Raw genomic sequence first — 25012 nt, forward strand, 5'->3', positions numbered from 1 at the left:
CCAGTGCCAGGGGGAACTCTACATCACCGTGGTGAACCATTTTTACTGCCTGAAATCAAAGCAACGCCTTACAGAAAGTGAAATTGTTCATATGTTTAATGCTCAAACTGAACACATTCATTTGTGATTTTGTAATTATTTACACCTTTGCTATGGCTGAACCTTATTTCGTCCAGGTACACAAAATTACTTTGACAAGTCACACTATTAATGGAATGGTCCCTGTGTGCAATAATAGTGGTTCAAACAAAAAAAATACCTGTCTCAGTGAGGCCAGATTGTAAATGACCAGAAAAGAACAACTCAGGGATAAAGTTTTAGATCACAATCACAAAAAATGGTACTGTATACAAGGATCAGGAGAAGGTCACTTAATATCCCCTTGAACATAGTGAAGTCAATTAAATTCAATTTATTAATTTATTAATAAATTAATAAATGATTAATTCTCAAGTTGCAGACAGTAAAATTATGGTGTGTATTTTTGGAATGAGAAGTAATTAATGGACAGAAAACAGAATTCAAGAATTGTGAATTCTCCAGTTATGAAGTACCACAGGGACTTCTGCTATTTAAATTGATATATATGATACAGAAGAAGGGATGCAAAAGTAGTGCAAAACTTGGTGGTTTATTAGATGAGTGAAAATATTTATTCAGTCAATTGTTAAAGGTGCCTAGAGTTGGGTCTCAACCACTTGGCTGGGAAGCCTGTTCAAGACACCCACTACTCTTTCTCTAAAGAAGTGTTTCCTACTTTTCATCCAAAAAGAATTCCCCTTTAGTTTCCAATTGTGACTTTGTTTCACTACTGAAAAAAAAAGTAAATAGTCCTCTGGTTTTAGCCCAGTCTTGCCCCGTAATGTACATGAATCAAATTTCCTCTCAACTGCCTTGATTGACACCCTCTGCCCCAGACACTCCAATCAATAAACACTAGTGGAAGAATAATTCCCATATTTGCAGTTTGAAAGAATTTAATGCCAGTAATTGTCTTCATAAAAAGTTTTAATTTCAAAAAGGTCTCATATAGCTCTGAAAATATAAACATTTGCTCGTCTACAGTTGTTTTTTCATGAACTTCACTCAATAATATATACAATTTGTACACTGCAAAACATTTTAAATATCTGATTCCAACACATCAAAGTAGAGGATTAAACCAAGCACAAGTCACACAGGTCAATGCTCCTCTGTTAAGAAGCAACAGTTGAGTTTGGCATTTAGTTTTATGTACGGATTCCATGTAGGCTTACAGTGTAAAACTCAGGTTCACTTCCAATTCCAATATGTAGACAAGTCAACTATTCAAAATATCATGTGTTCCCTATTGTCTTCAAATTTAAATCCTTTACAATGATTACATTTTGAATTGCATATTTAGGGAAACAATTACTGTACTTGTAGTTGTATATAGAACAATTGAGGCAGCTTTTATAGATTAGCATCTTGTGAAAATGTACAGTGAATCTTGAGGCTGTAAAGAAAAGGTGTAATATTCCTTCAAAAAGCACCTTTCCTGTTTAGGTTACTGGTGCTTGTAAGAGAACACTGAGTCAGTGTAGGATTAAATGTGAAACAAGATATATCATGACAACCTAATGCAGATGAACAAAAATCATACCTAATTAAACAAATGCAATATGGATTAAATACTGAAAAAATTACATTAACACCAATGTTAGGAAAAACCAACAAATCCAAAAAATGGTAAAGAGGTATTAATTATATGGTCGGTTAAGAGGAGATAATTCCTGATCCCTTAAATTTCCATAACAATTGAGACGACTATTAGAAATTAAATCACTGTTAAAGCTCAGGCAAAGTGTTACCATCATAATCTCTTCTATAATAATCAAGAGAGGGTCTGTGTGTGTAGAGGGAAAAAAATTCATGATAGATGGTTTCAGTTTAGGCCAAGTTTAAAAAACAGCTTGTATCAAAAAGTAGGTTGTTTGCAGGAATAAGGGACAATCCTATGCTTTCCAAACAAATAATACAAAAATCAAAGTTGCTGGGGATAGACTCATGCCATCTAATGGTAATAAATCAAATATAGTACTTCACAGAAAACACAACATGTAAATTAAAGAGGAATCACTAAACCCATGAAGGTGTCAGGTGGTCAGGAAAGGTTTATTTTCTGGAAAATAAGGAGGTTTTGGGTCTTATGTTCATGCTGGTCGGGATGTGGTGGAGAAACTGAACTGCACACTGCTCACACAGAAGGCAGGCTCACTGTCCCGGAAAGTAAGCAGAGAATCCAGGTGTAGGAGGCAGCTGGGCGATATTAACTGATGGCTTCTGGGCTTCTACAAATCAGAATAAAAGGGTATTAACATCATATTGCATGTCTGCAACTGCTAAAGGAAAAATATATGCAGTATAAGAAGCCATGTTGCATAGCTCTGAAAAGGAAAGGAACAAGTCTACACATAGATATCACTGCATATTTTCTCATCAACTAGAATTAGGTTACTGTAGGGAGATTAATTTAATCCATGTTTCCCAGTATTTGCTAAACCCCTCTGCCTGCAATCAGAGAGAAAAGGTTATTTTTTTCCATTATATAGATCTCATTCACAACATTTACCCGTTGTTCATGTGTTGGAGGTTCTTTTATTCGCCATTTCCGTGCAATTACTTTTTTACTAGATGCTAGAAGAACCCTTAATATACAGTATAACTATCCTTTACTTCAATATCATCATAGTCGAAATTGCCCAAGTACATAATTTGAATAAAATTCAAATGGTATATTCACATTTACTACATTATTAAGAGTTATATGTAGATTTCCAGTATTGGTGTATTTTTGGGCACGACCAAAATATGCGTGAATGAGTCGCAGCTTGTTCTCCACATAATCTCCAACATTGTGAACTACAGCCTTTTTGTTTGGCTTGAATTTTAGGGCTGATAAAAAACCGGGTCAAAATCTTCCAACAAAACTCTCTCCAAGTCTGTGAACTTGAAGAACCTTGTTGACATCTACACGTACTGTATAATTCCACAGATCCATAGAAATGGATGTGTTGGTTTCGTTTCCCCATTTTATGTTAATATATTCTGTCGAGTCTTTTCATATATTCAATACTACTGTACAGCTTGGATATTATTTTTTTCAAATTACCTTGCTGATATGCAGCTATAAAATTATCAAGCAATTTATTACTTTCCTTTATATGTGGCTGCTTTCTCCAGCTATTTATGCAATGTCTAATTTGAAGATCTATAAAAATCATTTTTCCAGATTATATTGTTGTGATAGATCTTCAAAGCTTTTCGGATGGTCGTTTCATCATATTACATATCGCCATAATCCCTTTCATAGCCCAAATCTTAAATCGTGTCAGATCGTGTCAGAGGGGAAATCTGAATCAGAAACTATCCATCTTAATAGTTTTACCTCTCTATCTCCAAGTCACAGGTTTTTATTATCTTAAACCAAATTTTAATTGGTAACGTTATCCAAGGTATAGCTGTTTTATATATAATTTTTGCTTAAAATCTATCTCCCAGGACCGTCTTTTATTGGAAATTCATCTATAATCAAAGGCTCCATCTCTTTTCATTTTGCAGTATAATATCCATCACACCAGCATATTAGTGTTCTAAGTTGAGCTGCTTGGTAGTATGACTTTAGACTTGGTAGGGCTAATCCACCCTTCTCCCTGGACAACTGTAGTGTTTTAAACCCAATTCTTGGTTACTTTCCAGTCCATATGAATCTTGAAATCCCAAGTTTTCACTAAACTTTTCTGATTAAATTTCCACTGGAAGAGATGGAAAAAGACATAGTAATCGTGGCAAAATATTCATTTTAATGACTTCTACTCTAGATCCCATTGAAAGAGGTAGCAGACTCCAGCCAGCCAGATCATCTTTTATTTTACATATTAGAGGACTGAAATTTAAACTGAATAATTTTGATAAATCCTTTGGCAAATATCCTCCTAAATACTTAATAGAGGTTGATAACTAACTTAACTTTTTTTTTCTTTTATTTGTTCTATGGGGTTATAATTATAACATAGAACATCTGTTTTTTTCTATTTAATTTGTACCCTGATAGCTAACCAAATTTACATCAAGTAATGAAACTGGACCCACATACTGTAGTTTTTCTTTTCCTCCTTTTGGGAAATCAGAAATGATAGCTTCATTCCAAGCGGCTGATAAATCCCCTCCACCTCTTATCCAATTGCAAGTGGACAGGAGCAACTGTTTTTTGAATGTCTTATAAAATTCACTTGGAAAGCCATCTGTCCCTGGTGCTTTATTAGATTTAAGATCTGAAATTATATTATTCATTTCCATCTCATTTATTACTCTAGGTAATGTTATTTTGTTCCTCACTTAAAATTGGCAGGCTAAGTGACTCTAATAAAAGAACTATATCTTGTTTATTCTGAGTTTCAGAATTAGAACATAAGTTTTTTAAGTATTCTGTAAAGATTGATTGTATTTCTTTTAATTTGGATTGTATTTGGTTGGTTACTGGATTAACCGTTTTGGAGATTATTGATTTAGATTGTTGTTTACAAAATCGTCTTGCTAATATTTTCATTGATTTGGCTCCTGATTCATAATAACTTTGTTTTAGAAATTTTAGTTTTTGTTTCTACCTCTATAATTTGTAATTTATGTATTTCTTCCCTAATTTTCAGTAATTGTTTACGTAATGTACGAGTGGGTGTTTATGTTTTTGTTCTATAATTTTTAATTCAGACCGTAATTATTTTAATTTGGCTTGTCTTATTTTCTTTTAATAATGAACAAATGGAAATAAGGTTTCCTCTAAGTACAGTTTTAACTGTATCCCATAATATTGCTGGAGAAACCCCTCCTGTATCATTATTCTGCAAAAACTGTTCAATCTCATGCATAAATTGCTCTTTAACATCATTATCATTCAATACACTACAGTTCACCTTCCAAGCAGTATTCTTTTTTACCACATTTAAGTCTAAAGTCAGATAAATTGGTGCATGGTCAGACAAATCCAAGGTTCCAATTTCACAGTCCTTTACTCTTGACCTGTCTAATTAATACATAAGAAAGTAGACTATTCTACTGTATGAATTATAAAGGTGCAGAAAAATGTGTATAATCCCTTCCTGTGGGGTACAAATCCCTCCATACTTCAACAAGGCCTAAATCTTCGATAGATCTATTCACATACTTCTCTAAAGTTTTAAGTTTCCTTTTACAATTCTTAGAGGTATCTAATTTTGGATTTCAATTGAGATTAAAATCTCCTCCAAATATCAGCACTCCTACCATTTCTGCAGCTATTAAATCACTTAAAAAAAAGACTTATCACTTCCTGGTGGTGCATAGATATTAAACAATGTAATTAAAGAGTCTTCTATCTTCCCTCTTTGTCTTTGATCTCTGATAAATACTCAAAGTTAACTGTTGATGGGATGAGTATAGCTTCTCCCCTTTTACGTCCCGTTTTATGAGATGAGTAGAACACTCTATCAAAACCCATTCTTTTCAATTTAGCATGTTCTGCATCAGATAGATGAGTCTCCTGGAGAAACACTACCTGGGCCTTACCTTGCTTAACTTTTATTAGTGTTCTACTTCTTTTTATCGGATTACGTAGACCATTTACATTAAAATAAATAACTTCAATATCTTGTGAAGACATTATTTAGATGAAGAATTCTGCATATAAACCTCCCAGTCTCTCAACCATGCTGGCATTTTAAACTTTTCTACAAAAACAATAATAAACAAAAAAAAACAACTTTTATTTTCTTTAAACTTCAAAGCTTCACGTGGGGGGGGGTCTAGAATACAACCCCACCCTTTATGCCACGATACAAATCTCAGGGAATTAGGGAACAAGAATAAAATTAAACCTCTTCTTTTCTAAGAGGACCCTAAATAAATAACTAATAGGTTTATTCCATGCTGAAAAAAGCTGCTTTTTTTCAGCATGGAATAAACCTATAAATTGTTCCTTTGCAGCCTACGCATGCTGACGCAGCTACCCACCTGAACCCCTAAATAAATATACTACTATGTTTCTCCGCTTCTCTCGGTCTTTAATCTATTTGATCTTATTTAACGAGGACATTTTTATAGTTAAAAAAACTAACATTATATTAAATCTTAACTTGCACGATTAAGTTATTTATCTACATCAACCAAACGTATATTACAAAACACAAATAACTCCATAAATTTCTTAGTTACTTCATAACTAGTTGAATCTAGTACTTTTGGAAGGGAATAAAAGGGGTCGAACCTTACGGTAAATTATAACATTAATCCCGTAGATAAACAGGCGGTTTAGTTCTGAGGAAGGTAATACAGTCTCAGTCATCTAGTGAAGTTTGGCGGCGGAAAGCCTGGAGCGTCTTGTACTGTTCCCCTGTCAGTGTCTCCTCCTTGCGTCTCCCAGGATCCCTGTCTAACCTGCTCCTTCGCAGACCTCACTGCAGCCATCACTCTGGCCGCACCCTTAACCAGACCTCGGCACATCAAGGTCTTCATAGCTTCCGCGGCAGTTATACGTCTCGACACCCGAGTGAAAAAAAAACCTTTACTTTGGCTGGAAAAGGTGTTTTAAATTTTATGTTCTTTTCTTTCAATGTCTTTTTGATTTCTTTGTACTCCAGCCGTTTCTGAAGAACATCAGGTGCATAATCGTGATCGAAGTACACCCTTTTGTTTTCATAGAACAGCTCCTTTCCCCCCCAGGTTTTCGTTAGAACCTCTTCTTTGGTTCTAAATCTTAGAAACCTGATGACAATAAATCTTGGTCTGGACTGGGGGTTCACTGTTTTAGGGGCAAGGGCTCTGTGAGCTCTTCCAATCTCTAAATAGATCTCAGGGGGGAATTCAAGTCGTTCTCTAATAAACTTTTCAACAAGCTTGGTTATTGACGCTCCTTCGCTCTCCTCTGGGATTCCAAAGATCTTCAGGTTCTGTCTCCTCGACCTGCCCTTCAAATCCGTTATTTCGGCCTCTAACTGCTTCCGTTTCTGGAGCAGGTCTAAAACCACAGCATCTGTTTTTTCACCCCACACCTCGGTTTGCTCAATGCGTTCCTCCATTTCGTTTACCCTCTTATTCGTTCTGTTTACTGTACTTCTTCAGTAAGGTCCATCAACGTTATGTTAATATCTCTCAGTTCATTAAAACAGAGTCCGGACTGGCTCCTTACGCCTCACTGTATTCAAACTGCGAAGTACTGCGGTCTCCCCATTCCTTTTCAAAATCCTTTTCTGAGTAGTTTTGAGTGTTTTTACATCCTCTTCTTAGTTTTTCCATTGTCACCCAACACTTAGTGTTTGTTTTATATTATTTAAGACACGATTTTAACAAAGTTGTTGGGTTTTTTTAAATATAACCGACAGAGCGAAAAAATTAAACAGCCATTGCTTACATGACATCACCAGAAGCCCCGTTATTAAAATGTTTTAAATTACTGTAAATAAACCGTTTTAATTAGGTGTGAGGCAAAAAAAGGCATCCTTCTCAGCACTCAAAGTTTTTTCTAAATGGAACTGAGACTCACAATGATGGGAAAAGCTCCTTTTAATTCTTGACAGAGACACAAATAACTGCATAACTAGTTTCAGCAGTTTTCAACGCGGTTGGTGGTATATGGAAAACATACTGTTCCTAACCAAATGAGAGGTAGTGGACAGCCCAGTGACAGGAAACAAACAGAAATAGTGCTGTTCAGTCCCATGCGTATAAGTGAAACTGTTAAGTGGAAATGAATTTTTGGGGAGACAGCAGTGCACATAGGTCATAAGGATTTCTAAAAATGTTTAATTCAAAATAAATACGGGGATTTGCTCTACATAAGAAAGGATGTAGCATACCTTTGTTGAGGTGCTTTTTGTGGACAATTCCACGCAAAGGAATAGAATCATCACGTCTCTCTAAATACTTTGACTCCAAACCGAGGAGTTCCCCACTGTAGAAAACAAAAAAACAGTGTAAGGTTTTTCATTTTGTGTTGATACCTATGCTGTGAATACATAGTGCCACTTACTTTTCTTTATTTGATGAACCATGCTGTAAGGAATGACTACCACAATTCATGTCCACTGGTGACACGGTGGGTTTAGAGATCACTGGATTAAACTGGACCTGGTACATAAATGTTTGAAAAACAACAATAAAAAAAGAGAAAACACCAGTTTCCTGTTTTAGAAAAGATATTTTTCCAAAAAAAACTAGCAGTAATAAAACAAAATTTTCTAACTCAGGTGAGCTAGATTTGAACTATGCGATATTTCTGACAGACCTCTTGACATACTGAATTATAGTTTAAAGCAGGAGACTTCACTAGTACACACATCACGCAATAGAAGTGTTGCTACATTTCTGCTGAATGCATACACCTCAAATTCAGTTTAGAATGCTTACTGTTCCGCCGTAAAACACGTTTACATGTGTATCCCTAATTACATTACTTTGTAATTCCTGTTTGGCTAACATATTATGAATTAAGATGCTGCATGAATACACAAAGAGCAACATCTCCCAACATGAAAGACAGCAGAAACAAAAGATCATTAATTTAAATCACTCAAACCTTTAAACCTTTGCAAGACATGCAGTGAAAAAGTACACCCTCTTAAGATTCTATGATTTTACATATTAAGAAATATCCAACCTTCACCTAGTCCTCACCAAGTCCTAACAGTAGATAAATCTAGCCTCATGTGGCATATAACACACACAATTTTTACTTTTTCATTATTTATTTTTAAAAAATCAGCCACCATTCAGAAGCCTTGTATGAAAAATGCACCCTTAATGTTTCCATATCTGTTAAGAAGGTAATTAGAATCAGGTGCTGCTAAACAAGTTTAGTTGATCTTCAGGAAGTGCTTCCACCTCTATATAAAATCTGAAACGGTCTTGATTTTGTTTCTTCAACTGGAAAAAAGTTTGGTCCGGAGCATTCAGGTTTGTGGTAACAAAGCATGCCTCAGAGGATATCAGTCACAGAGAAAAAGGGTTATGAAGCCATTTCCAAACAATATGAAGTCCATCATTCCACAGTGAGAAAGATAATTAACAAACAGAGAAAGTTCACGACGGTTGCCAATCTACCCAGAATCACAAAGAACCCCAAAGCCAGGGATCTACAGGCCTCTGTCAGTATGGTGAACTATAGAGTTCATGATTCTACAATTACGAAAAGACTGAACAAGAATTGATTTCATCCAAGGGTAGCCAGGAGAAAACCCCTTCTTGTCAAAAAGAACACTGCTCCACAAGAGCTCTGGAACAATGACCTCTGGACAAAAGAGACCAGAGTGGAGTTGTTTGGCTGTAATACAAAACAACATGTTTGGTGAAAACCAAGCACTGCATATCGCCACCAGAACTTCATACCAACTGTCATGCGTGCTTGGGTACAGTTGATGATTTGGGCTTGTTTTGCAGCCACAGGACCTGGATGCCTCACAATTGTTGAATCCACCATGTATTCTACTCTATACCAGCGCATTCTAGAGAAAATGTGAGACTATTTGTCCAACAGCTAAATCTCAGCAGAAAGTGTATAATGCAACATGATAATGATCCAAACACACCAATAAAGCTATGACTGAATGGATGAAAAAGTAAAGAAAGAGGCCAGTCAAAGTCCAGATCTCAACCCCATTGAGATGCTGTGGTGGGACTTAAAGAGAGCTTTGCATAAACGCATGCCCTTAAACATCACCAAGCTGAGGCAGTTTTGTAAGGAAGAGTGGGCCAGAATTTCTCCCCGGTGATGTGAGAAACAGAAACTCTTACAGGAAACATTTACTTCATAAATTATTGCTGCTAAAGGGGGTTCCACATCTTATTGAATTGTACATTTTTTACTTTTTCACACAAGACTAACAAATTTTGGCTGCTTGTTTTGTTTATTAAATAATGACAAAGTAAAATTTGTGTGTGTTATTTGTCACATGAAGTTTGATTTTACCTGTTGTTAGGACGTGGTGAGAACTAGATAAATGTCATATTAGAACTAGATATTAAGACATATCTGACTTGAACTTGAACTTTATTGCCATATGTAACCGGTACTGGTACAATGGAATTCTTACTTTCTGTAAGTAAGAATTCCATTGTACCAGTACCGGTTACATATGGCAATAAAGTTCAAGTTCAAGTCAGATATGTCTTAATATGTAAAACCATAGAATCGTATTCTTCCCTTTTCACATCACTGAACGTAAAAAAAGGCTTTAAGTAAAATGGAGAATTCAAGGAAACCAAACAAATTAAATAAATGCCTGCCTTTGGTCCTGGGGCCTGATTAAGGTGTGCCAAAGCTGGGCGACTGCCTGTGCTAACAGGAAAAGAAAGCTTTGAATTTAATGTAGAGGTAACAGGGTAGTTGATTCCTGAGGCAGAGTTAAAGGGTTGATTGCCAAACTGGAAGAAAGAACAGGAAAAATTAAAGTAGGAGGTTTCTTTTTAAAAAATAACTTATTTTTTCCCCACAATGGAACAGTACAACAAATACAAATAACATTCCCACACCCGAAGAAGGCTCCACAGTCTAAACGTTGTGTCTTTTCTTCCCTTTTCAGCATGGAATAAACCTTAATTTGTTCCTTTGCAGTCTATGCATGCTGACTCAGCTACCTACATGAACTACAAATAACATTCCTATACAATACACTGCTTGTAATCCTCCAAATTATTGCAATATACTTATCATTTAGCATTTCAATTTTAAAACTACAGAGAAAACAGAACTGAGAAACAATGAAGAGCTACCTTTAGTAATGAATTTGACTTTGTATCTATAATAAGGTCAATGAATAAATAAATGATGCCAGAATAAAATAGATTTAGCTCTACAAGGCGCTATAGTTCTGTACAGCTAAAACTAAAAATAGAAAATCAGTTTCCTATTTTGATAAGAAAAAATGATGTAAATGTATTACTTTCCAGCTTCTAATTTTAAGCACTTTTCTATTTCAGACTGTGCTAGTTAAGATCAACAATCAGAAACTAACAATTCTGAGAATTTATGTTTAAATACTATTGCTTTCATATATACTGATGGAAAAAAGAAACACAACACCTCCTCTCATCTGCATGGAACAGGCTGAAGAGTGACTCATCCGTGAAGAGGACCTGATGCCATTGCTGACAAGTCCTCTGTCTGGCCCAAGCCAGTCGCATGTGATGTCTAGGAGGTGTGAGCAGAGGGCCTCCGACAGGTCGCCATGCTCTAAGGCCAGCAGCAAGAGGCCTCACTGTACTGTCACTGATACGGGCATTGTGTCTGCTGGCAGTATCAGCAGCAGTACGGGTGGCAGATCTGAAACAATCTCTCAGATGGACCAGTCTGATGTGTCGGTCCTGCTCTGGTGTGGTCACTCGAGGGCAACCGGACCCTCGGACGGTCATCTGTCCTGCCGGTCTGCTGAAACCTCTGCAGTCGGGACACAATGGAGGGGCTTACTCCATAGTGTCTGGCAATGCTGGCACATGACATGCCTGCCTACAGCATGCCAATGGCCCTCTCTGTTTCTTCTGGTGACATCTAAGGCATTATGGAATGCACAGAAAACTGACCAAATGTGGCCTTTTTCTTGCAGTGACCTAAACTTTGAATTAAGGCCTTTAAAGGTGACCTGATCAGGCATTTTCCACATGGACCTCATTGGGTAAAAGTGCACCTAATGAGCTTTTGTGTCACTGGAAAGTTGCAATGCCTCACTGCACAAGCTGTATTTCTGGTCAGAGGGCTTAAAACAAATGTACAACTTTTTGTTAAAGTACATGAGCTATAACTATAGTATTCTCATCCCAGAAAATGTTGAGTTTCTTTTTTCCATCAGTATATACTATATATATTGTTATTGTATATTGTTAAAAAGCACCTAAGCAAGAACACTTTGTTAAAGGCAAGGTCTGCTTACATGTGGCCCAAAAGTCTTCAGAGCTTCAATTCAACACATTGTCACAGAGACACGTTTTGGTAACTGAAAAAGTTTGTTTCATCTGTTAAGCTCTGACATTTCTAAGTAAAAAGAATATTTTTTAAAATGGAATAAGTTGAAGATGTCTAGTTCCTCAAAAATAATTCTGTATAGTTATATTCTTCATAAGACTTTGAGAAAAGAGGAAACCACAAGTATCAGACTCTAGCTCCACCGTTTCAAAGAAATATCAGTGGTTGTGGTTATTTAGCTTACCATCACATTCTGAGATGAAATTCCTGCTCTGAAACCTCCAGAGGACGTCATTCCAGGCGGTGTTTCAAACATCCCTAAATTTTCATGCTTTCTTGTAATTTGATTTTCATTCAGCTGCTTGTTTAGCCAGGTGATAACTAGAAAAAATAATTAGCAACCAGTGTGAACATTTTGTAAAAAAAACTAAAAATGAAGGCAAAATTTAAGAATGTTAAATATATCTCAACCACTTTTGAAAACAAAATGTAATGAACATTTGGCATTTTTTGCTTACATTTGTTTAAACTACTAAAAAACCATTACGAAATACAATAAAGCAGCATACAGGAAAAGAAAAGAATTTGGTTATACCAGTGGTTCTCAAACTATGGTACGGAGCGCCGCCAGGTGGTACGCCATATGACCCTGGAACTTTGTTGTGTGCACTGAAAAATTCGGACGGGTTTTTCCATTTTAATAAAATTAGTTTGTGTCGAATACACAGCCTACATACTACAATACAGCGCACGCTAATACTTGAGTGAACACAAGAGCTACAATGTAATTCTATGCCATTGTATAGGAATGCATGCTACAAACGAAAGCGGCCAATTGTATTTAAAAAAGTTATCTCCAGCAAATAGTGAGGTAGGAGAATGTGCGTGATTTTGGAATAATGCCAATGTTGTAAGCACAGGAAAGCATAGAAATGCGCACTATGAACGCTGGCAATCTTGTGAGCACAGGAAAGCATGATAGATAATAGAAAAATATTTAAGAACTGTTCTAGGTTAATTTGAGAAAAATACACCGAGCGTCTCTGTGTTTCGCTCCCATGTGCATGAAATAAAAACAGGTAAGCCCCACACTGCTTGTGCAGAACTTTGTTTACCTTTGACAAAAGAGCTGACATGTATTATGTGTGGAGAAAAAGCTGCTAAACAGCTTGACCTGCTGCCCCCTCCTAAAGATAGAGTCACCCATAGAATTATTGATATGGCGGATGATATCAAAAGTACTCTGATAGAGCACGTTAAGATGAGCAGATGATTTCACTGCAATTAGATGAGCCTGTAAATGTCGTAGATTTGGCAAATTTGCTTGTTTACGTTAGATACGTTGAGGGCATGTCCCATGAGGACTTTGAGGACTTTCTGTTCTGTAAGCCGCTAACAACAGGAACTACAGAAGAGCACATATTTCAACCTCTGAATGAATTTATCGAAGAGAATGGCATCGACTGGATAAAATGCGTCAGAGTTTGTACAGACGGTGCTAGAGCAATGACAAGCCGACAGTGAGGTGTAGTTGCAAGAATTAGAGAGGTTGCTCCAGATATGAACTACAGCATCCACCTCGAGGCCTTTGCCATGATTTAAAATCTGTTAAACTGTTGTGAATTGTATCAAGGCTCAACCAATGAATTCACATCAGCTTTGCTCGACTAAACAGGCTCACCACTCTCACTGAAATGGTGCTTTTTTATTGTTTATTTTTAATTGTTGTTGTTCCTGTTGTCATTCTGTAAAGCGCTTTGAGAAGCCACCTTTAAAGGTGTTATATCAAATAAAGTTTATTATTATAATATTTTTTATATGTGTATGTGAGTGTGTGCGCACATGCGTGCTCATGTTGGTCATTGAGATTTTCTGGGGTTCCTATGAGAAGATGACTAGTAGGTGGTACTTGGATGCTTTGGTTTGATCAGGGGTGGCACTTGTTCCAAAAAGTTTGAGACCTACTGGGTTATACCATTAACTTCAGCATCTAATTTTACACAATGGCTAATGAATTCAAAACTGAGAACACAAGTCATGAATGCATTTTGTGATGTAATTAGTAGAGTATCAGAGGGATTTAATATTAACACCACTGTTTTTCTTCATACATATCAAAGACCTAGACTGACCTAGACTTTTCAGGTACCAAAATAGTAGAAGATTACTAAACACTATAAGAAACTGCAAAGGAAAATAAAAAATATATAAAACTGAAGACTGGGCAAACACCTGGCAGATGATGTTTACACATGTAAACATGCAGAGTTTTACATGCAGGTAGCAAAAACAAACGATATATACAACTTGGGAAATACAGAGCTTGAAGAAATTCTGGAACTATTAATGAAAAAAATGTTTTATACACAGTGTGGGAAAGCATTAAAATGGGTAAACAGAATGTTAAGCTATATAGTTAAAAGCTCAGACTGTAAATCAAGGGAAGTTATGTAAAAATTATATTCACTAGTAATGCCTCACTTAGAATTTATACAAAGATATTGTTCCTCTGGAATCAGTCCAGACAGAGAAGTTTGAACAGAGGAAACTATGATTTGATCCAAGTATTCAAAATTTTCAAAGCCACTGACCAAAGCAACCCACTGGATTTTTAAAAATAATCCACAAGACAGAGAAACCATGTAAAAGGACATGTAACAAAAGCATTTCATTCGACAGAGGGTTGTAGGAATATTGAACAAGCTACTCAGCCATGTTATTGAGTCTGATATTCTTTCTTCTTTCAGGAAACAGCTAACTTGCATCAGTAAGTGACTAGTTACTTGCACAAAATGGGTTAGACGGGCAGAATGTAATCCTTATCACAAGCAAAGTCATTGTAGACATTTTTAACTGCTGTAATTCAAGAAAGTGATTAACTGACGTCATCTACATAACTACAACTTTCAGTCGCAGTAATGCCAAAATAAGCTGAAGCAATAGCACAGTGTGTAAATGTTGTCTAAAACAGCATGTTTGCTATATATAAATATAACAGAGCACATACCATTTTCATTCGTTTTTAGCAGTTCTTTGCTTTCATCTAGTTTTTGAACAGTTGCTTCCAATTGCTCTTGTAGTTTTGATACCTGAAAAATAAGAGAGGTTAGTCCTTTAAGCTGGCAATGAATCTTGCAGGTCATCGAAGGTATAGGCAGGAGAAAAAGAGCATTTCAAAACATCTCGTCACTGGTTACAATCAAAGCCTGAGACTTTCATCCACTGTTAGCTGTGGACTAGCCAATCCCCAGAATGCCCCTCTACTCCACTTTCTTAAGATCTTAAGATCTAACTGCAAGGTGTTACATTAGCTTGGATTCCTGCTCACCTCTTCGTCTCTCTGCTTCAATGCCTGCCGTGCCTCCTGCACCTCTCTCTGCTCCTTCTGCAGGAGCTGTTCTGTCTCAGACAGCACTTTCTCCTGCTGCACAGTTACTGAGTTCTTCAGTTTTAACTTCCCCACCAGCATCTTCACATCATCTTGTAATTTCTTAATGATTTCATTTGCCTGAGGAAAAAATGTAATAAAATCCTATAATATTAGAGACTTGAATAGCTCTCATAGAAGAATGTGAATTCGGGACAAATAACCGTGAAAAGGTAAGAAACAAGCCCACCACAAACCTTTATTAACTCCTCTGATAAAGACTTCAGTGTTGTTTCAAGTTTCCCAATATGATGTTGTCTTTCTTCTGCATTTTCTTCAATGATCATCTTCAAAACAAAACATTCAGAAATTTGTTTACTAAGTAGGCAAGATCAATTTCAAAAACAAACTAGAGGACCTATCTCTAAAGAAATAAGGGAATAGTTAGTATGGACTATTAGTCATTATTATTAAATAGTCAATCTGACCATATAGTCAGATATTTATTATTAAATCCTGTTAACAAAATAAATTAATTGACTGCACAGAAAAATGTTACAAATTCCAAAATTTGTGAAAGTACTATATGGTCGCTATGTTGTCACAAACCATTGATCTTGCCATGGGCGAGAGTGAGAGTTTGCAAGAATTGTAAAAACCATGCCCTTCATGCTCACTAGTCACTATAATGACCACTGTAATGCAATATATGAGCCAATAAGTACAGGTTACGCAGCAGACATTTCACCAAGTAATGTTCCAACGTAATCCGAATGCAGAGTAAACAAGTAGTATTTGTTGGCAAAACGGTCATGAAGTTTAGAGCAATATTTCTATTGGATTAAAAGAGATGTATTCACAAGCCTGCTTCTTTACAATGTAATAAGACCACATCAGAACATCAGAAGTTTACAGAAACATTTTTCTGCTTGTGTTGAACGCATCACATGATTGACTCAAATCACAAGAGCAATGTGATCAAGAAGCTTATCAGGAGCAAATAGTGGAAAATCAAAAACTGGCCAACTTAATCTCCAAATATCAATCCAAACATAAAATTTATATTTACATGCAGTATAAAAAATCTAACTGGTGAAACCATAAGATCTCAAAGTGGCAGCAGGAAAGGTTTGGCAAAGCATCTTAAATAATACTCATAGTTTGCTACCTATTAAGCTCATCAAATTTAATGCATGTATTGCCTCAGAAAATTATGAAAACAAATACTTTTAAACTCTGTAATTTACCTAAAGTGAGTCTCCCCATAGTAATAATAGTACTTGAAATTTTTATCCCCACATAACACAGATAAACCGATGATCATTCAACTGTAATTTTGACAAACTAACATTTTATGTTTGAATACTAAAAAAAACATCCAGTTTTATTATCTGGACATTTTTCCCAGCATTAATGGTTAATCAATCATTTAAGTTAATATGACATCACAGTTAGGATTAACTTTTGTAAGTTAGGTCACCTTTTGCTGCTGAGTTGCTTCCAACACTTCTTTAGTTCGAAGCACCAGCTGGTCTTTGTCTTTGATCTCCTGCTCTAGAACAGCTACTCGGGTCTGCAGCTGGTTCACTTGCTTCTCCTTTTCATGGCACTCCGAGTCCAGTGTGCTGTTCTCTCTCCTTAAAGATAACACCTCCTGCTTTGCTCTGTGGGACTCCTGCAGTCAGCAGACAGAAAATACAGAAAAGTATGAGAAAACAAAATCACAGTATTCTCACAAAAGTGAGAGGACCCTGACAAAAGCTACATCACCCTGCAATTCACAACTGGCAACCCACTGTTAAGCAGGTGTGAGCCTGGCCTGTACTTGGATGGGAGACCTTCTGGGAAAGCTAAGGTTGCTGTTGGAAGAGGTGTTAGTGGGTCCTAATACCCCTATATAGTGACGGAGACACTATACTATAAAAAAGCATCGTCCTTCGGATGAGATGTAAAACCGAATTACGTAAAATAAGGCATCTATTCAAAACCTTTCCTGGCTACCAGTTATGTGAAGCCCTAATTTTAAACAAAGTCAAGTTTGCACAAATGCGTTCCTCTTACATCTTCCAGCCCCACCAGCTTGGCTTTAAGGTCCCTGATGGCAGATTCTGATTTATATTTCCTCTCCATCAGATCTTTGTTAGAGACCTCCAGCTCTGCCAGCCTGCATTGGAGCTGCTGGATGCTCTTCTGATGCAGACTTTCCAACTCTCTGCGTTGCTGCTCAGACTGCTGCTGGTATTTCATCTGGGCCTGGACAGAGTGGTACACAGAGCACAAACCAGAGACGCTTAATTGAGCAGAAAATGTCAAAGAACAAAAATTGTTGACTCCTAAAAAAGAATGCTGATCTTTAGTAACTGTGTACATACGGTAGCTCATTGCCTGAGAAATTCTCATTTCACAGTAATAAGCTTTGCGAGGAGTAACTTTTTCTTACATTCCTATTCATTTTTAATCTGAACTCTTACAGATGATTTTAATGTATTTTAATGTTTTTAAACAATTTATAACCAACAATTATTTTAGACTCATCCTGTTGTACTGGGGTTAACTGGTAAAGTTATCTGACCTGCCCAGGTATCAAACCAATTGATCTTTCAACATGCTGTGAGCTTCACAGTGCCTTACAGGAGGGTAAATGCCAACTGGAGTAACCACACTATCATAGACGGTCAGATAGGACAAAGAGCAAAAAAGTGTCATTTATCACAATACCTTGGACAACACTGTTGATGTAGTTGGAAAAAAGTCCAATACAGAACCCTGAGGAACTTCCTTCGTAACACAGATTGTGAAACACATCTGACAAATTCTTAGGCAATGTGTGGGATTTTTAATAATTCCCATGCCAAGTAAAATATTTAAACCAATAAAGCACAACTTAATCAAAATACTTAAATGACCCAAAGTCTCAAAAGTCTATATAAACCTCTTAAAACAATGTATAAAATGTATATAAATAGAAAGATTAGTCATCTGTAAAACATGCACAAACTTGATTTAGTTAAGATATATTACATGGTTCAAAACATAGTTAATGTGACACTTCCAAACCCAGAACATAAATTAAAAAATCAATTTAACTGCTTGTTAATTCTTTCTGTAGCCTAATAGGTTGACTGAAAAGAGTCATATGATTTAATAATTATAGGAGTAATTCATTAATAACTGCAAAATTCTTATCCTAAGCAAAATTACTCTGGATCAAGGAACAGAAAATACTTTTTTGCTAGACTGCTTTAACATTTTAAATTCACACTGATAAATATTAAATGAAAATCAATCAGATAAAAAGTAGCTTAAATTAAGTAATAGACTTTGTCTACCACAATAAATCTTATTTCACACATTCCTCTAAATGCTAGTTCTGTACTACAAAACAACAAAATAACATCTAACGTAGTTCTTGGGGAGCCTGATGCATTATAACATGCACTATTATAAATGCACTATTAAGAAGCATTATTTCATTGTGTTATAAGATCAGTGATAGGTGAGCCTTATCACACTCATCATTATGATCTCTACAATCTGACTCATTGCCTTTTTGCTAACAAGACAGCTGACTCACTGGTTCAGATTTACAAACTTTTGATTGGGTAATTTGTGCTATTTATTGCAGTTCTATAATTTTGTAAGTTCTGATAAATTTATCAAGCTGGATTTCCTAAACACCATTGTTTTCAAAACAGATCTTTCCAATGTGAAATGAACTGCAAAGTAAAATAAATTTAGCTCTGTTTCGCAATAACTGATGCAGTGCTGTAACCCATTTGACTATAACGTTTTTCCAAACAAGAATTTAATATTGAATATCCAGCCCTAGTGAAAGTAAGGTGAAAGTAATTCTTGAGTTTCTGTACCTCAAGTGTTTTCTCCCTCTCTGTGGTCAGCTCCTGGGAGTGTTGGTTGGTCAGGGTCGCTGTTTGGGATGTCCATTCACTCCTTATCCTGTCCAGTTCTCTGCTCTTTTCTGACAAAGTCTGATTGGAGAGGATAAGAAAACATTTGTTTTCCATAAGTACCTGGATCATGTTTATAGCCATGCTGGTTCAAAAGCCTAAACACTACACTGAACAGAGTATGCAGGAGTGGTTAGGGCTCTGGAATTGTAACTAGTAGACTGTGGGTTCAGATCTTAAACAATTATTTGTGAAGAAAGGCATTGATAACTGCGATAAACTGTAAGAGGGATTTACAGAGCTCTCAATTTACCAATAACACATATTAAAATAACCAACAGATAAGGTAAATTCACATTAAGACAGACATAAAGGATTTAACTTTAGAATTAACCAATGGATATCTGTGAACAAACCACAAGAAGAGCTCAGCCAATAGGTCATACAATTCAATTCAACTCCAGCCCCCACATTAACCTTGGTGGGAAGTTAACTTTAAAATATCAGTGTCACTGGTCAGAGTTAGGCGTTTAATGCTTATAAGCCCTACTAAGGGCAGTAGAACAGTCTTACGTACCTTTAAGTATGTGCAAACTTACAGAACAAGTTGTAAGACAGTTCTGTCTATTGTAGCACTGTGATTGAACAAGGAACTAATTTATATACATAACTATAAATCACATCAACTGCAGCTTTTAACTCCCTCCTTAATACAGAAGGGTGTTTACTTGAGGTTATACAACAGACTGCAGGAGATTGGACAAACTTTTTGGTCAGATAAACTCAAAAAATATTATTGAGTATTATTAAAAATGACAATTGTTAAACAAATTAAGACTTCTAATATAATATTTTTTTATTCACCATAAACCTTTTTGTGAAACATAAAATATTTGCCTGATCAAAGGAAATGTTTATAAGCCTTCTGACTTTCTTTGCAAACACACACTTCCAGGCATCAAGTTAACCACTTGCAATTTTGCAAGTACAATAAAATCTATATTCCCCAGTTGAAAGATTATCTATCAATTGTCACAATTCATATTACATTATTTTTGTTTTCCCCTAATTAGAGCACTGCAATGTTTAAAACATTTAAACAATCAAATCAACAGCTACCTGCTGTGTATAGCTGAGTTGCCTGGAGAGATCTTCCTCAGTTCTCTTAAGCTTCTGTTCCAACAACTGCTTTTCCTCCTGTTGAGTTAAAGAAACAGTATTTCTCAAGTAAGAACTTAAAATGGTTTCAAACAAAATTTAATGATTTGGACCATGTAGTCAATTTACTGAATAACTGATCCAAGGATTTCATCCAGCCATTACATGACAGAAGTCAGCATACTGTATGAGCTTCAACAACAAGACTGGGTAGCTTGTTCCATACTCCCACAAGCCATTTCATAAAGCTATGCCCTCTGTTCTCAGATTTAGATGAATTTCCACATTGTTTCAGTTGTGTTCTCTGATTTGTGTTTTGCTGCCAATTCTGAAGCTGAAACTTAACTTTGTCAGCGCCTTTAAAGCTTGTTGGTACTATGCCCATGTGACCTCCTGTCTGTTTAAATAAAACTGTTTAGAGCCCTCAGCATAAGTGAAACCCTGTGAGCTTTTCCGAAAAATGTTGGCCATGAACAGGTTTAGACGATGAGACAAAATAATCACTTTTTATAAAAATTTACAGTATCAAATGAACACTGATAATGCTCTGACAGAAAGTATTCAATTTATACAGAAAATTTTGCTACTTCCTCAAAACACATGGGTAACACAGGTCCCTCTCCTTTTCTGTGAATTGACTTAATTTTTGTCTGATTCTTGAATACTATTAATAATGAATTAATAAAATATAAATGAACATACCTTTAGACAGGATAAACAGGTTGCCAGATACTTCTTTATTTCTACATCTGTGCCATGTATGAGTTTAAGACAGAGGTGTGTGAGGTGTTTAAAGGCATTTGTCTCCACAATGTTTAAACTGGCACAACTGTGGTCTAATACTGGTGACGAAGATACCAACTGCAGTAAAAACCTAGTTTGAGAAACAAAACAATAGAAATGTGTAAAACATTTACGTTGTGCAATATTAAATATACCATCCAAACAACAGATATGTGGTACCAGTACACTTGAACATTGTCAGAATGGTTTGCAGCTTTTTCACATTTGCTGGTTTCACACTCTTGGACTATAAGACTAAGCTCATGTTTTGATTTCATACCCTTGCTGGAAGGAATTATGCTTAAGAAGATGATATGGGAGTAATCTTGCAAAATTAAAAAATAAATAATTATTGGTATCTTTACAATGAGTACTGGTGACTATTCTACACCGTGAAAAAGACACGATACTGTAGCTACATAGTTTGATATCTGCTATATTCTGAAGTCTGATATATCCTGTTCCTGTTCATACACTCTCAGCGGAACTATTTTATTAATGAGAAAAGAGACTGGACAGTCACCTTGGGTTGTCTTTGTCCTGTTCTTCGATACACTGATTCAGCAGATCTATGAACTTCTGTGGGAAGGCTGAAAACTCTACGAGAAGGCCCTGTTGTACTTTTAAACTATAAATTAAGAAAGAAAATGATTGGTTTTATTGACAATGTGTTTAGCTAAACATAAACTGTAACAATCTAACCTGTGAAAACTACCAATTTAGAGAGGCACACTAAAGGATATTGAGCAATAAATACTGTTGTGGCTGCATCATACTTACAGGCAATCGACAGAAAAAAACATTTTATATTAAACAGAACTTTGTTGTAAAACAGAATGTTTTGTTACATATTACTTCGTTTTTCCATGAAAAAAAAATTAATGTTGAAATTATCAATTCTACACATCAATTCTGTTCGGTCAGTCCATTATTTTCTCCTGTCACATTGAATGCCCATTTTTCCACAATCACCACCAGAAGAGGTGCAGATCAGTGAAGTCCTACACTGTAAAGATTGTGATAATACAACAAACCTTTGGAAATCTTCTTCTGATATTACTAGGTTGTAAAGAAAATATGGGTCAGCATCATCTGTCAACCGTACTGCCAGATCCTGGAAACAAAAAAACGGGAATTAAAGGACAAAATAAGGGATAAGATAATAGACTTCCATTTCTCATCAGACTTTATCTGTTGTTCTTTGCAACAGCAACTGACTCTTATCAGACTCCTGCTTGAAAGGCAAGACATCTTGTAAAACTATTTATGACTTGTTTCTGTGTTAAACCCACCCCTTTCCTACCATGAAGACGTTTCACTGATCACAGAAAGGACATAGAGGTTACAAACTAGAGGAGGCCATTTGGCTAGCCTGTTCGGTAATTACTAGCTAACTGATCCAAGGATCTTATCCAGCTGTTTTTGGAAAGAAACCAGGGCAGTAGCTTCAACAACATGACTGGGTAGCTAGCTCTAGACTCTCACTACCATTTGGCACCACTGTATCTAAATTTTAAAACCTTTCACATAAAGGCCCTTAAAAAGCAGAAAGAGGGGATGGTTATTGTTTCTTGATGTCAATGGCAAGAATAATGTTATTTAAAACTCACTCTTTTGTGCACTGGGCTTGATGTTGACTGCAGCTCAATACTGATTCGGATACTGGTCCTCCTGCAATTAAAGATACACGTAGTTCAGTTGGGTGGCTGCGTCAGCCACACCTAAAGTGCGCACCTGAAGAAGGCTTCACAGCCAAAACGTTGTGTTTCCTCTCTTCTCTTTTCAGCATGGAATAAACCTATTACTTGTTTCATTAAAGATACACAGCAGCTGTCTAAGAGACCTTCGTCTTGTAGCTCAATGTACTGTACAGGAGTTTCACTGTTCCAGGGTTAGTTTTATTTCTTGGGTTACTAAAATAATTAAACTACAGCTCAAATGTTCAGTAACAAGTTATGGTACATAATGATTTGGATACCTGTAGAATATTCTCTTAAATATGTGTAAGGAGCCCGTTTTGCACAGGCATCGGGCACACAACATACAATAACACAGAAGAAGCAGCATCAGCATTTTAATAAGATTTGGTCTAAAAATAGTATTTAATCTCCAAATATAAACGCAGGCATTCGCTAAAGTTCACCTATTCCCTTCTGGTTACTCGGGAATACTATGTTTTTGTAGTAGCGAGCTTCAGTGTTTTAATTCCCGGGCGGAGTCAGAAGTGTTCACTTTACACCTGAGATGGATCACACAGAAACAATGTGCAATGCTACGGATATGTAGTGCAATTAGCACGTTTTAATGGGACATGTGAAATAATTACTTATGGAATTACTTCACCTTTGAATACCCAGCAGACATGGTAACATCGTTGCTGTAACACTGTACAATATCTGATGATAAGTGTGACGGTTTCAGACTGCTTTAACGACAAAAAAATGTACCTAATAAACTGCGTTTTTATTTGTAAATATCCGAACTTACAATAAAGCGTTTGGAAGAACTCTGGACACCGCTCTCGTTGCTCTCAGTCTCAGCACAAGCATGTACGCGCGTGTTCGCGTGAGGTCTTGGAGGGAGGGCACAGATGTACATTCTTCCATATTTCCTTCGGTATATACTTATTGTTTCAGCTCAGCCTCTGAAAACTATATTTTTATTTCTAATCAAAATCGGGCTGATCTCTATACACACGAACAACCACAGAGGAGGGACTCAGATTAGACAGATGAAGCACGTACTGCTACGGATACGACCGACGGCTGTGAAAAGCCATTTTAAAAAAGGATTAGTAAAGTAGTTGAACATGCATAGGGTTGAACGAAACGGCTCGATCACTACGGTGAAAAGCCTCAATCTGACAACAGCACCACAGCCTAGTAGAACGCCAGTCACCAGACAATGCCGGAATCTTACCTGTCCTCACAGTCTTTGCACTTCACCTGGACTTGCAACTTCTGATCGAAAAGTAATTCCATCATGGCTGGTTCATATTCCTATTGCAATTAGTTAAAAAACGTTTTTTTTTTTCAAATTAAAGGTAATATTAACAATTATAATGTAATTTTCATTCCAAGTTTAAAGTTTAAGTTTGGCGCTTCAGACGCGCGGATAGCCGTTACAGCATGAAAGCGGAAACCGGAAACCGGAAGCGTACTCCTTCTACTGGGGAGGAGCGCGGACTGTTGTCATGGTGATCTTAGCAACCGCACACTTTTCTGTGAAGAATGCGCGTGCATTCAGTAGCCGTAACTGTAGCCAACAGATTCTGGGCGGGAGGGACGCAGGTAACACAGGGACACGGTGACTTTCCAGGAAGCTCTCTCCGAGCAAGCTGTAGTAGCACGAAATTCGCTGGCTGTTCGTGTCAGCGATCTCTGAGCCTCGTTTGACTGAAATGGGCGCTCTAGCGTTTAGCGTACGAAAGTCGTAGTTGGACGACATAATGACATTTTCCGTATCTATTTTAGCATATGCATTGTATGCTAAAATGTTAAATGATCTAAAGGTATGTAAAATAATAAATTACTGAGAAACACCACCCTTTCGCATAGTTAAGTATTTTAGCTTTACGTTTTACGTACATGGGATATCCACATAAAATGTACAGTACATGCCTTTTGGTGTCGTCACTGTCACAGAACAAATGTGCAATAAATACATTGCTAACCTTAGGATAGATGAAAAGTCAAAACATGTGGAACAAAAAATGAAAAGTCAAAACATTCCTGATTTAAATGGAAACAACAAAAGGTGCAAACCGAAGCTGTTCTTATATTTCGGTCTTTCATTTTTAAGAAGTTGTCAATCATTTTACAGAAATAGTTACCCAGTTTCCACAGACAGATT

At 36.5% G+C, this 25012-nt stretch overlaps 1 protein-coding gene across 2 annotated transcripts; it reads right to left on the reverse strand.

Moving 5' to 3' along the window:
* Nucleotides 1-1825: 1825 nt before the first annotated feature.
* On the reverse strand, nt 1826-24253 carry sass6 (SAS-6 centriolar assembly protein). 2 transcript variants are annotated; one of them, XM_088927703.1, is made up of 17 exons: nt 24080-24253; nt 22771-22831; nt 22195-22274; nt 21684-21788; nt 21080-21251; nt 20339-20416; nt 19181-19300; nt 17376-17567; nt 16795-16989; nt 15572-15661; nt 15276-15455; nt 14955-15036; nt 12192-12328; nt 10276-10413; nt 8024-8121; nt 7851-7945; nt 1826-2312 (listed from the first exon to the last, which is right to left on the reverse strand). In XM_088927703.1, the coding sequence occupies exons 1-17, from the start codon at nt 24142-24144 to the stop codon at nt 2236-2238; spliced, it is 1965 nt and encodes a 654-aa protein (XP_088783829.1). In that variant the 5' UTR covers nt 24145-24253; the 3' UTR covers nt 1826-2235. The 2 variants fall into 2 exon arrangements, with proteins under 2 accessions (XP_088783829.1, XP_088783830.1); XM_088927704.1 differs by lacking the exon at nt 10276-10413.
* Between the last annotated feature and the right edge of the window lie 759 nt (nt 24254-25012).

This window comes from Atractosteus spatula, chromosome 11 (assembly GCF_055471065.1).
Source record: "Atractosteus spatula isolate fAtrSpa1 chromosome 11, fAtrSpa1.hap1, whole genome shotgun sequence".
NCBI classification, from domain to species: domain Eukaryota; kingdom Metazoa; phylum Chordata; class Actinopteri; order Semionotiformes; family Lepisosteidae; genus Atractosteus; species Atractosteus spatula.